This window comes from Salvelinus fontinalis, chromosome 16, assembly GCF_029448725.1.
Source record: "Salvelinus fontinalis isolate EN_2023a chromosome 16, ASM2944872v1, whole genome shotgun sequence".
In the NCBI taxonomy this organism is placed as follows: Eukaryota; Metazoa; Chordata; class Actinopteri; order Salmoniformes; family Salmonidae; genus Salvelinus; species Salvelinus fontinalis.
The window spans coordinates 48,622,941-48,636,890 of record NC_074680.1 but is presented as its reverse complement, the minus strand read 5'-3'; the positions used below and the strand labels follow the sequence as shown (position 1 = coordinate 48,636,890).

Below are 13,950 nucleotides of genomic sequence, written 5' to 3'. Positions count from 1 at the left end.
CATTATTATATATTAAGTTAAACCAAAGCATATTCTTAAAGATTGTATCACATTAAAGCAAATAGCCTCCAACTCTGGTTTTGGTTCATATTGATGAACTTTTTGAGATAGCAGGCAACCAATGTAACTTACAGCTGTTACATGAGGGCCAAATAACACTGTAACAAATAATCAGGGCAACTTCAGTGATTGTCATCGTAAAATAATTAGTGTAAGTCTATATCATCACTTTTAGACAACAATGGATATTTAATAGAAAACTGGTATATTGGACAATGAATTAACATGATCATCCATTTGACCTGCCTTGTGTTACAGGCTAGTTTTGGTCTCTGTTAGGGACATTTATTCAGATACAAAGTAACCGATTACCGTTACGTCTAATACATTACATTTTTACAAAGTCGGACAAATAAAACGTTTTATTTTTTTTTACTCACCGTTTTAGGCATCTTTGTTCTGGATGGTGTATTAGGTTTAGCGACGGAACGTGGGCTCCAAAGTACCGGAAAGAGATCGTAGTAGTTAACTTCTCTGGGGGAACTCTCAGTCCGTGATAAAGAACGCTAGTCCTTCTCTGCTCGCGGACACTCTCTGAAACGGTTGGGCACCTGTCCTCTGAACTTGGCTGTGAAGATTACTTATACTGACGTGGTAGGCTACTCATGTCTGTGACTCATAATCAGATACATAAAAATGCCAGAGCAGAGGAGAGCCTAACCTTGTTCGATGACGCCGACGACCTACCTGAGACGGAGTGTCGTTAAAAGCTCCACCCTACAGAACGGGCTGCTGACTACTGCTGTAGTGCCATCCCGACGCACCGTGGCCGTTGGGTCCTTTCAGTTACAGCCTTGAGTTACATGACTAGTGTCTATGGGGACCTTTGGTCGACCAGACGACAGCTACAGCCTTGAAGTTATATGACTAGTGATACATTTCAATTTTTCGAGGGTCAGAAAAAATACTACCACTAAGACTTTTAAAAATAAAAACTATACCACTACCCTCAAAATGTACATGTGACAAACAGAGCCTTCGGGAAAGTATTCAGACCCCTTGACTTTTTCCACATTTAGTTACTTTACCGGTTTATATATATATTTTTTTAATACATCCTCATTAATCTACACACAATACCCCATAATGAAAAAGTAAAAAGTAGATTTTTAGATATTTTTACAAATGGTTTACAAATAAACTACTAAAACATCACATTTACAAAAGTATTCAGAGTCTTTACAGTCGTGGCCAAAAGTTTTAAGAATCACAAAAATATAAATTTTCACAAAGTCTGCCTCCCTCAGTTTGTATGATGGCAATTTGCATATACTCCAGAATGTCAAGAAGAGTGATCAGATGAATAGCAATTAATTGCAAAGTCCCTCTTTGCCATGCAAATGAACTGAATCCCAAAAAAACATTTCCACTGCATTTCAGCCCTGCCACAAAAGGACCAGCTGACATCATGTCAGTGATTCTCTCGTTAACACAGGTGTGAGTGTTGACGAGGACAAGGCTGGAGATCACTCTGTCATGCTGATTGAGTTCGAATAACAGACAGGAAGCTTCAAAAGGAGGGTGGTGCTTTTTAATCATTGTTCTTCCACTGTCAACCATGGTTACCTGCAAGGAAACACGTGCCGTCATCATTGCTTTGCACAAAAAGGGCTTCACAGGCAAGGATATTGCTGCCAGTAAGATTGCACCTAAATCAACCATTTATCGGATCATCAAGAACTTCAAGGAGAGCAGTTCAATTGTTGTGAAGAAGGCTTCAGGGCGCCCAAGAAAGTCCAGCAAGCACCAGTACCATCTCCTAAAGTTGATTCAGCTGCGGGATCAGGACACCACCAGTAAAGAGCTTGCTCAGGAATGGCAGCAGGCAGGTGTAAGTGCATCTGCACGCACAGTGAGGCGAAGACTTTGAGGATGGCTTGGTGTCAAGAAAGGCAGCAAAGAAGCCACTTCTCTCTAGGAAAAACATCAGGGACAGACTGATATTCTGCAAAAGGTACAGGTATTGGACTGCTGTGGACTCGGGTAAAGTCATTTTCTCTGATGAATCCCCTTTCCGATTGTTTGGGGCATCCGGAAAAAAGCTTGTCCGGAGAAGACAAGGTGAGCGCTACCATCAGTCCTGTGTCATGCCAACAGTAAAGCAACCTGAGACCATTCATGTGTGGGTTTGCTTCTCAGCCAAGGGAGTGGGCTCACTCACAATTTTGCCTAAGAACACAGCCATGAATAAAGAATGGTACAAACACATTCTCCAAGAGCAACTTCTCCCAACCATCCAGGAACAGTTTGGTGACGAACAATGCCTTTTCCAGTATGAAGGAGCACCTTGCCATAAGGAAAAACTGATAACTAAGTGGCTCGGGGAACAAAACATTGATATTTTGGGTCCATAGACAGGAAACTACCTAGACCTTAATCACATTGAGAACAAATGTTCTCAATGTGGACAAACAAAAACCCACAAACAAAAACCCACAAACAAAAACCCACAAACTCCAAGCATTGATTATGCAAGAATGGGCTGCCATCAGTCAGGATGTGGCCCAGAAGTTAATTGACAGCATGCCAGGGTGGATTGTAGAGGTCTTGAAAAAGAAGGGTCAACACTGCAAATATTGACTCTTTGCATCAACTTCAGGTAATTGTCAATAAAAGCCTTTGATACTTATGAAATGCTTGTAATTATACTTCAGGATTCAATAGTAACATCTGACAAAAATATCTAAAGACACTGAGGCAGCAGACTGTGGAAATTAATATTTGTGTCATTCTCAAAACTTTTGGCCATGACTGTACTTTTTTTTTTGTTGAAGCACCTTTGGCAGCGATTAGAGCCTTGAGTATTCTTGATTATGACGCTACAAGCTTGGTACACCTGTATTTGGGGAGTTTCTCCCATTCTTCTCTGCAGATCCTCTCAAGCTCTGTCAGGTTGGATGGGGAGTGTTGCTGCACAGCCATTTTCAGGTCTCTCCAGAGATGTTCGATCAGGTTCAAGTCTGGGCTGTGGCTGGGCCACTCAAGGACATTCAGAGACTTGTCCCAAAGCCACTCATGCGTTGTAAACAGCATGATGCTGCCACCACTGTGCTTCCCTGTCGGGATGGTGCCAGGTTTCCTCCAAACGTGACGCTTGGCATTCAGGCCAAAGAGTTCAATCTTGGTTTCATCAGGCCAAGAATCTTGTTTCTCATGGTCTGAGTCCTTTAGGTGCCTTTTGGCAAACTCCAAGCGGGATGTTATATGCCTTTTACTGAGGAGTGGCTTCCGTTTGGCCACTTTACCATAAAGGCCTGATTGGTGGAGTGCTGCAGAGATGGTTCTCCTTCTGGAAGGTTCTCTCTGTCTCTGGAGCTCTGTCAGAGTGACCATCAGGTTCTTGGTCACCATCCTGACCAAGGCCATTCTCCCCCGATTGCTGTTTGGCCGGGCAGCTCTAGGAAGAGTCTTGGTGGTTCCAAACCTCTTCCACTTAAGAATGACGAAAGCTACTGTGTTTTTGGGGACATTCAATGCTGCAGAAATACCCTTCCCCAGATCTGTGCCTCATCACAATCCTGTCTCTGAGCTCTACGGACAATTCATTTACATTTACATTTAAGTCATTTAGCAGACAATTCCTTTGACTTCATGGCTTGGTTTTTGCTCTGACATGTACTGTCAACTGTGGGACCTTATATAGACAGGTGTGTGCCTTTCCAAATAATTTCCAATTAATTGAATTTATCACAGGTGGACTCCAATCAAGTTGTAGAAACATCTCAAGGATGATCAGTGGAAACAGGATCCACCTGAGCTCAATTTCAAGTCTCATAGCAAAGGGTCTGAATACTTACAGTGGCAAGAAAAAGTATGTGAACCCTTTGGAAATACCTGGATTTCTTCATAAATTGGTCATAAAATTTGATCTGATCTTCATCTAGGTCACAACAATAGACAAACAATCTGATTAAACTAATAACACACAAATAATTATACATTTTCAAGTCTTTATTGAACACACCGTGTAAACATTCATAGTGCAGGGTGGGAAAAGTATGTGAACCCTTGGATTCATGAACTGGTTGACCCTCCTTTGGCAGCAATAACCTCAACCAAATGTTTTCTGTAGTTGCGGATCAGACCTGCACAACGGTTCAGGAGGAATTTTGGACCACTCCTGTTTCAGTTCAGCAATATTATTGGGATGTCTGGTGTGAACTGCTCTCTTGAGGTCATGCCACAGCTTCTCAAATTGGGTTGAGGTCTGGACTCTGACTGGGCCACTCCAGAAGGCGTATTTTCTTCTGTTGAAGCAAATTTGCTGTTGATTTACTTCTGTGTTTTGGGTCGTTGTCCTGTCGCATCACCCAACTTTTGTTGAGCTTCAATTGGAGAACAGATAGCCTAACATTCTCCTGCAAAATGTCTTGATAAACTTGGGAATACATTTTTCCGTAGATGATAGCAAGCTGTCCAGGCCCTGAGGCAGAAAAGCAGCCACAAACCATGATGCTCCCTCCACCAGACTTTACAGTTGGGATGAGGTTTTGATGTTGGTGTTTTGTGCCTTTTTTCTCCACACATATTGTTGTGTGTTCCTTCCAAACAACTCCACTGTAGTTCCATCTGTCCACAGAATATTTTGCCAGTAGTGCTGTGGAACATCCAGGTGCTCTTTTGCAAACTTCAGACGTGCAGCAATGTTTTTTTTGGACAGCAGTGGCTTCTTCCGTGGTGTCCTCCCATGAACACCATTCTTGTTTAGTGTTTTACGTATCGTAGACTCGTCAACAGAGATGTTAGCATGTTCCAGAGATTTCTGTAAGTCTTTAGCTGACACTCTAGGATTCTTCTTATTGAGCATTCTGCGCTGTGCTCTTGCAGTCATCTTTGCAAGATGGCCACTCCTAGGGAGAGTAGCAACAATGCTGAACTTTCTCCATTTATAGACAATTTGTCTTACCGAGGACTGACAAACATCAAGGCTAATGAGATACTTTTGTAACCATTTCCAGCTTTATGCAAGTCAACAATTCTTAATCTTAGGTCTTCTGAGATCTCTTTTGTTCAAAGCATGGTTCACATCAGGCAATGCTTCTTGTGAATAGCAAGAAGTAAAAAAAAAATGTGTTTTTTATAGGACAAGACAGCTCTAACCAACATCTCCAATCTCGTCTCATTGATTGGACTCCAGGTTAGTTGACTCCTGACTCCAATTAGCTTTTGGAGAAGTCATTAGCTTAGGGGTTCATATACTTTTCCCAACCTACACTGTGAATGTTTAAAATATGTATTTTTCTTGTCTATATTGAATACAAACATTTCTGTGTTATTAGTTTAAACAGACTGCGTTTGCCTATTGTTGTGACTTAGATGAAGATCAGATCAAATTTGATGAACAATTTATGCAGAAATCCAGGGAATTCCAAAGGGTTCACATTCTTTTTCTTGCCATTGTATATAAAAAATGTATTTTTGTTTTAAATGTTTAATACATTTGCTAAAATTTAAAAAACTGTTTTCGCTTCGTCATTATGGATTATTGTGTGTAGATTGCTGAGGAAAGTTGTATATTTAATACATTTTAGAATAAGGCTGTAACGTAACAAAATGTGGAAAAAGTCAAGGGGTCTGAATACTTTCCGAAGACACTGTATTCTACTACGTAGCATTACCTGTCCTATCCAGGAGGAAACTGCCTGTCCTAGCCAGGAGGAAACTACCTGTCCTATCCAGGTGGAAACTACCTGTCCTATCCAGGTGGAAACTACCTGTCCTATCCAGGAGGAAACTACCTGTCCTATCCAGATGGAAACTACCTGTCCTATCCATGTGGAAAGTACCTGTCCTATCCAGGCGGAAATTACCTGTCCTATCCAGGTGGAAACTACCTGTCCTATCCAGGAGGAAACTACCTGTCCTATCCAGGAGGAAACTACCTGTTCTATCCAGGAGGAAACTACCTGTCGTATCCAGGTGAAAACTACCTGTCCTATCCAGGTGGAAATTACCTGTCCTATCCAGGAGGAAACTACCTATTCTATCCAGGAGGACACTACCTGTCCTATCCAGGTGGAAACTACCTGTCCTATCCAGGTGGAAATTACCTGTCCTATCCAGGAGGAAATTACCTGTCCTATCCAGGAGGAAACTACCTGTCCTATCCAGGAGGAAACTACCTGTCCTATCCAGGAGGAAACTACCTATCCTATCCAGGTGGAAATTACCTGTCCTATCCAGGAGGATATTACCTGTCCTATCCAGGTGGAAACTACCTGTCCTATCCAGGAGGAAACTACCTGTCCTATCCAGGAGGAAACTACCTGTCCTATCCAGGAGGAAACTACCTGTCCTATCCAGGCGAAAACTACCTGTCCTATCCAGGTGAAATTACCTGTCCTATCCAGGAGGATACTACCTGTCCTATCCAGGAGTAAATTACATGTCCTATCCAGGAGGAAATTACCTGTCTTATCCAGGTGGAAATTACCTGTCCTATCCAGATGGACATTACCTGTCCTATCCAGGAGGAAATTACCTGTCCTATCCAGGTGGAAATTACCTGTCCTATCCAGGTGGAAATTACCTGTCCTATCTAGGACACTACATGTCCTATCCAGATGGAAATTACCTGTCCTATCCAGGTGGAAATTACCTGTCCTATCTAGGACACTACCTGTCCTATCCAGATGGAAATTACCTGTCCTGTCAGGAGGAAACTACCTGTTCTAACCAGGTGGAAATTACCTGTCCTATCCAGATGGACATTACCTGTCCTATCCAGATGGACATTACCTGTCCTATCCAGATGGACATTACCTGTCCTATCCAGATGGACATTACCTGTCCTATCTAGGACACTACCTGTCCTATCCAGATGGAAACGACCTGTCCTGTCAGGAGGAAACTACCTGTTCTAACCAGGTGGAAATTACCTGTCCTATCCAGATGGACATTACCTGTCCTATCCAGATGGACATTACCTGTCCTATCTAGGACACTACCTGTCCTATCCAGATGGAAACTACCTGTCCTGTCAGGAGGAAACTACCTGTTCTAACCAGGTGGAAATTACCTGTCCTATCCAGATGGACATTACCTGTCCTATCCAGGAGGAAATTACCTGTCCTATCCAGGTGGAAATTACCTGTCCTAACCAGGAGGAAACTACCTGTTCTAACCAGGTGGAAATTACCTGTCCTATCCAGGAGGAAACTACCTGTTCTAACCAGGTGGAAACTACCTGTCCTATCCAGGTGGAAATTACCTGTCATATCCAGGTGGAAATTACCTGTCCTATCTAAGACACCACATGTCCTATCCAGGTGGAAATTACCTGTCCTATCCAGGTGGAAATTACCTGTCCTATCCAGATGGAAATTACCTGTCCTATCCAGGAGGAAACTACCTGTCCTGTCAGGAGGAAACTACCTGTTCTAACCAGGAGGAAACTACCTGTCCTATCCAGCAAGACATTACCTGTCCTAACCTGGAGGAAACTACCTGTCCTAACCAGGAGGAAACTGCCTGTCCTAGCCAGGTGGAAACTACCAGTCCTAGCCAGGTGGAAATTACCTGTCCTATCTAGGAGGACACTACCTGTCCTATCCAGGAGGAAACTACCTGTCCTATCCAGGAGGACACTACCTGTCCTAGCCAGGAGGACACTACCTGTCCTATCCAAGAGGACACTACCTGTCCTATCCAAGAGGACACTACCTGTCCTATCCAGGAGGACACTACCTGTCCTATCCAGGAGGACACTACCTGTCCTAGCCAGGTGGAAACTACCTGTCCTATCCAGGAGGACAATACCTGTCCTATCCAGGAGGAAATGCAAAAATGAGCCAACAAACCTTTCGCTCCTACTATTTTAATAATAATAATGTTTTAAACTACTTTAACATTAAATTAATGGTATAGGGCCTGTGCAGCTTCATCACTCATTTAACCAATTACAATGATTTAAATGACCAATGGAAAACATTCAGTTCTTAGACTGTCAATACATTTTACAAAGTGTGTTTGACTAACAACATAGTAACAAACATTCCATGTTTTCATTGACGTCAACATAAAAATGATATCTTAAAGTACATATCTTTTAAAGATATAAATATGGTCTCTAAAATAAGGTAAAGAAAATAGAGCTGAAACACATCCTATCCCTTGGTAAGGCCATAAATAGAGCTGAAACACATCCTGTCCCTTGGTAAGGCCATAAATAGAGCTGAAACACATCCTGTCCCTTGGTAAGGCCATAAATAGAGCTGAAACACATCCTGTCCCTTGGTAAGGCCACCTTTATGGGCTTCATCAAAGAACATCAAGACATGCAGTCCTATCAATTTTGATCTGACTGAGAATTCATAAATAATCAGTTTTCAATCATGAGCAAATTGAGGATCACACTGTATTGAATCTTCATGGTTTCCACAGTTTTTAGGGGGCGTACCAAAAATATATCAGAGCAAACAACAACAACAAAAAATGCCAAAAACTCCTTTGGATTAGAACTCGTCTCTGATGTTAAAATGAGGTTGGTCTTCAGGCTTGAAGTCCTCGTTGGGGCTACCATCCTGGTTGAGGATGCGTGTGGCGGTGTAGCCTACAATAGGGTACTTTGTCTTGTACGTGCCCTCAAATACACTCTCAAGGGATTGGAGCTGCTCTTCAGTAAGGCCCGTCTGAAAGAGAGAGGGAGGAAGAAAAAAAAAAGGACAAGACACACCCATTTCATTACGAAGAGAATACTAGAGAGGGGGTTTCAAAAAAGGGTTTCTATGGGTTCTTTGTGGAACCATTTCTGAAGAACCCTTTATAGTTCTGCAAAAAGGGTTCGATGGGAGTTAAACATCTACAAAGGGGCATCATCCCCCCCAACGATTTTTTTTTATTTTTACATTTACTGTATTTCTACACAATTGAAAAACTAAAAAAAAATGCAATCAGTCAACAAGGGGACTTAACATTCTACAAACACGTCATATGAGAATTAGCTGCCTGCTACGCACAAGCTCAACACCGGGATTAAAACTCTAGTTTAGTTTCATGTCAACATTTAGCTAACCATCTACTACAGCCATCGTTACCTTGTCTAACCATCAAGCCATAAATTTAACTGTCCCCTTTATGACGCTGTACCCCATTATGATGCTGCACCCCTTCCCCTTTATGACGCTGCACCCCCTCCCCTTTATAGAGCTGCACCCCTGTATGATGCTGCACCCCTTCCCCTTCATGACGCTGCACCCCTTCATGACGCTGCACCCCTTCCCCTTTATGACGCTGCACCCCTTCATGACGCTGCACCCCTTCATGACGCTGTACCCCATTATGATGCTGCACCCCTTCCCCTTTATGACGCTGCACCCCTTCATGACGCTGTACCCCATTATGATGCTGCACCCCTTCCCCTTTATGATGCTGCACCCCTTCCCCTTCATGACGCTGCACCCCTTCATGACGCTGCACCCCTTCATGACGCTGCACCCCTTCATGACGCTGTACCCCATTATGATGCTGCACCCCTTCCCCTTTATGACGCTGCACCCCTTCATGACGCTGTACCCCATTATGATGCTGCACCCCTTCCCCTTTATGATGCTGCACCCCTTCCCCTTCATGACGCTGCACCCCTTCATGACGCTGCACCCCTTCATGACGCTGCACCCCTTCATGACGCTGCACCCCTTCATGACGCTGCACCCCTTCATGACGCTGCACCCCTTCATGACGCTGCACCCCTTTATGACGCTGCACCCCTTTATGACGCTGCACCCCTTTATGACGCTGCACCCCTTTATGACGCTGCACCCCTTTATGACGCTGCACCCCTTCATGACGCTGCACCCCTTTATGACGCTGCACCCCTTTATGACGCTGCACCCCTTTATGACGCTGCACCCCTTTATGACGCTGCACCCCTTTATGACGCTGCACCCCTTTATGACGCTGCACCCCTTTATGACGCTGCACCCCTTTATGACGCTGCACCCCTTTATGACGCTGCACCCCTTTATGACGCTGCACCCCTTTATGACGCTGCACCCCTTTATGACGCTGCACCCCTTTATGACGCTGCACCCCTTCCCCAGCCCAACCGTTTGATTTGTTTTCCTTTACTCACAGTGTCAGAAGTCAGATCAGCTGGATCAAGGGACATTTTGGCCACAGCCCTTGTGCAGTCCTTTCCAACCAAGGCATTATATGGTCCATCTTTCCCATAGAACTCTACAACGATAAACTATATTAGTCCCTCTGTAATAATAGCTCCTTGGTACTTACAGCTGTTACATATTTGCAGTTTGTGTGGGCTTCACATCGAAACCCCCCTATCCTCTTCCCTTGTTATCTATCTTGTTATTTCCAATGTAATTACCAGGATTGGAGTCAATTCTATTTAAATTCCAGACAATTCAGGAAGTACAGTGAAATTCCAATTCTCTTCAAGTAGAAAAATGTGGAATTGGAATTTGGTTTACTTTATGAATTGACTGCAATTGAAATGGAATTGACCCCAACCCTGGTAATTACCCAGCTTCCTATGTAGATACCAGTGATTGTGAATAGAGGTCGACCGATTTAAATCGGCATTATTAATTAGGGACAGATTCAAGTTTTCATAACAAATCGGTAATCTGCCTTTTTGGACGCCGATTATTGCCGATTACATTGCAGTCCACGAGGAAACTGCGTGGCAGGCTGACCACCTGTTACACGAGTGCAGCTTCAAAAGGACCTTGTGGCTGCAAGAAGCCAAGGTAAGTTGCTAGCTAGCATTAAACTTATCTTATAAAAAAAACTATCAATCTTCACATAATCACTAGTTAACTACACATGGTTGATGATATTACTAGGTTAACTTGTTTGTCCTGCGTTGCATATAATCAATGCGGTGGCTGTTAAGTTATCATTGAATCACAGCCTACTTCGCCAAGCGGGTGATGATTTAACAAAAGCGCATTCGCGAAAAAAAGCACATTCGTTGCACAAATGTACCTAACCATAAACATCAGTGCCTTTCTTAAATGCATGTTAGCAGCCAACATTAACTAGGGAAATTGTGTCACTTCTCTTGCGTTCAGTGCAACAGAGTCAGGGTATATGCAGCAGTTTGGGCCGCCTGGCTCGTTGCGAACTGCGCTTCTTCCTAACAAAGGCCGTAATTAATATGGCAGATTTTTTACATAATTATGATATAAACATTGACGGTTGTGCAATGTAACAGCAATATTTTAACTTAGGGATGCCACCCGTTTGACAAAATACGGAATGGTTCCGTATTTCACTGAAAGAATAAACATTTTGTTTTTCGAAATTATAGTTTCCGGATTTGACCATATTAATGACCTAAGGCTCGTATTTCTGTGTCTTTATTATAATTAAGTCTATGATTTGATAGAGCAGTCTGACTGAGCATTCAAACAGCACTTTAATGCGTTGGCCAGCAGCTCTTAGCAATGCTTGAAGCACAGCGCTGTTTATGACTTCAAGCCTATCAACTCCTGAGATTAGGCTGGCAGTACTAAAGTGCCTATAAGAACATCCAATAGTCAAAAGATATATGAAATACAAATGGTATAGAGAGAAATAATCGACGCATCATAATTCCTATAATAACTACAACCTAAAACTTCTTAACTGAGAATATTGAAGAACTGGGAATATTGAACAACCAGCTTTCATATGTTCTGAGCAAGGAACATAAACGTTAGCTTTCTTACATGGCACATATTGCACTTTTACTTTCTTCTCCAACACTTTGTTTTTGCATTATTTAAACCAAATTGAACACGTTTCATTATTTATTTGAGACTAAATAGATTTTATTTATGCATTAAGTTAAAATAAAAGGGTTCATTGTTCATTTAGTATTGTTGTAATTGTCATTATTACAAATATATAAAAATCGTCTGACTAATAGGAATAGGCTTATTTTGGTCCTCCAATAATTGGTATCGGCGTTGAAAAATAATAATTGGTCGACCTCTAATTGTGAAGAATCATTCATTCAGCATTGACACACAACTTTATCTCGTCTCTTTACTGGCCTGAACTACTGTGATATCATTGCGACGCCACACTAGCAGTCTGTGGAGTTTGATAAGTTATCAACAAGCTGTTCAAGAGATGGGGAGGACACCAACACTGTGTGAGTACTATTTACCTTTTCCCTTGGTAACATCAAACACCACTCCTTTTATGGCCATGTAAATGGGATGCCCCTCCTAAAACACAGCAACAGATACATTATGTTACTTTTTTTTTGTTATAGATCAATTAGCATTATTAGTGATAAAGAAAACGATGTCATTGTGTTGGCTGACCACACCCTCACGCTGATAGTCCATTCGCATTTCCATAAGCAAGACGAGCTATTCATACCTCCATTAGCCTACTGTAGGCTTGTCCTGCTGTAGTGAAGATCACGGGTTAGCTACACCCATAGCTCTGGTCCATGGCGTTAGTGCGTGTTCCTCCACTACTACTAGTGAAGGAACGCGACCTAACGCCACGGACCAGAGCTAGCCTACCCATACACCTACATAATAACAAGTACCTACCTCACTCCCGTCGTGCGTTTTTAAATCTTCGTCTGTGAACAGCCGGACAGGTTTTGAGGCTGGTTTGTGTTTTAGTTTAACATCGTTTGCCAAACTCACCACGAGAAGCACAAATGTGATAAAAAGTTGCACTGGTGTTACCATGGTTGCCTGGTTATTTGGACAAGCCTCAACAACGTTCATAAATAATTCCGATAATTTGCTTCCTAGTTCCGGTTTTCTCTCTCTGTCGCTCTAACTACCCTAAGAAACCAAGAAATTAGTCCGTGAACACAAGTAGGCTACTAGGGAAGAAAGTGGAATTAAAGTTTGAGGTACACTTGATCCATGTCACCAGATAAATATTTGATTTCCCTTAACGTTCAGTAGATGGGTCATGTGGTTTCTGATCACGTTCCTAAGAATCATATGTTTTTGCCGGCGGCCAAAAGTGCTGTGCTGTGCATGTGATAGTCGGCTCAAATTGGTTGCCTCTTTTAAACCCGTTCTGGGATCAGTTTACACTTCCACACAATCCAATAGCAGTTACCGAGAGGGGAAAAAATGTAACTGTCCTGTCATCAGTTAAGCAGTTAAGGGCAATGCCTACAAATATATTACCGTTCTCCTGGCAGTAGGATATAATAATGGCAGCACTGTCGCGGATTTTCTTTCCTCAAAATAAGAGTCCCTCTACAAAGACGTACTAAACGTCGGGAATATCGGATAAAAAAATCTAGTGCAGTGGTTGTAATATTAGAATGCACAAGGTGCAATTTCAAAATTGGGTAGATGTTCCCCAATACTGGAAGAGGGGACCCGAGCGAAAACGTTTGGGAACCACTACTCTAGTGCAGTACAACAATTTTTTTTATTGATAACTAACTTAAATGTAATAACTTTGTTTATAAGTAAGTAACTGAAATATATATATTGTATTATTTATACCAGCATTTCTTTAGAAAGTTTACACCAATACTGGTACGCTTGTTAATTTAATTCCATGTGTAACTGTGTTGTTGTTTGTGTCGCACTGCTTTGCTTTGTCTTGGCCAGGTCGCAGTTGTAAATGAGAACTTGTTCTCAACTGGCCTACCTGGTTAAATAAAGGTGAAATAAAGAAATATGTTAAACTATTGTTTAGTGCTCTCAAAGTCAAATCTGGACCTCTAAGCCAGTTCCAATGTGTTTTTTCATTGTTCCCCTCTAATCAGGGACTGAGTTAGACCTGGGACACCAGGTGGGTGATTCCCCTCTAATCAGGGACCGATTTAGACCTGGGACACCGGGTGGGTGATTCCCCTCTAATCAGGAACTGAGTTAGACCTGGGACACCAGGTGGGTGATTCCACTCTAATCAGGGACCGATTTAGACCTGGGACACCAGGTGGGTGCAATTAAT

The 13,950-nt window shown here is 42.5% G+C and overlaps 2 protein-coding genes across 3 annotated transcripts in view; both read right to left on the bottom strand.

The window, feature by feature from the left end:
- ezra (ezrin a) overlaps window positions 1–823 on the bottom strand; it is a 46,619-nt gene extending 45,796 nt beyond the window's left edge. Inside the window, exon 1 of the mRNA XM_055865637.1 lies at window positions 441–823. Within this exon, the coding sequence (XP_055721612.1) occupies window positions 441–452 (12 nt within the window). The 5' untranslated portion in view covers window positions 453–823. The remainder of the gene's footprint in view (window positions 1–440) is intronic.
- Window positions 824–7,860: 7,037 nt separating this feature from the next.
- Window positions 7,861–13,162, bottom strand: nenf (neudesin neurotrophic factor). Of its 2 annotated transcripts, none has more exons than XM_055865635.1 (4): window positions 12,570–13,162; window positions 12,173–12,233; window positions 10,133–10,236; window positions 7,861–8,690 (listed from the first exon to the last, which is right to left on the bottom strand). In XM_055865635.1, exons 1-4 carry the CDS (start codon window positions 12,750–12,752, stop codon window positions 8,514–8,516), a joined length of 525 nt encoding a protein of 174 aa, XP_055721610.1. In that variant the 5' UTR covers window positions 12,753–13,162; the 3' UTR covers window positions 7,861–8,513. The 2 variants fall into 2 exon arrangements, with proteins under 2 accessions (XP_055721610.1, XP_055721611.1); XM_055865636.1 differs by lacking the exon at window positions 12,570–13,162 and adding an exon at window positions 12,391–12,472.
- Between the last annotated feature and the right edge of the window lie 788 nt (window positions 13,163–13,950).

Coding starts and splice junctions, on each gene's coding strand:
- nenf (XM_055865635.1), bottom strand. CDS start 12,752: ATGAACGTTGTTGAGGCTTGTCCAAATAACCAGGCAACCATGGTAACA. Junction 10,237..12,172: donor TGATGTTACCAAGGGAAAAG/GTAAATAGTACT, acceptor TTATCGTTGTAG/AGTTCTATGGGAAAGATGGA. Junction 8,691..10,132: donor CTGATCTGACTTCTGACACT/GTGAGTAAAGGA, acceptor TCTCTCTTTCAG/ACGGGCCTTACTGAAGAGCA.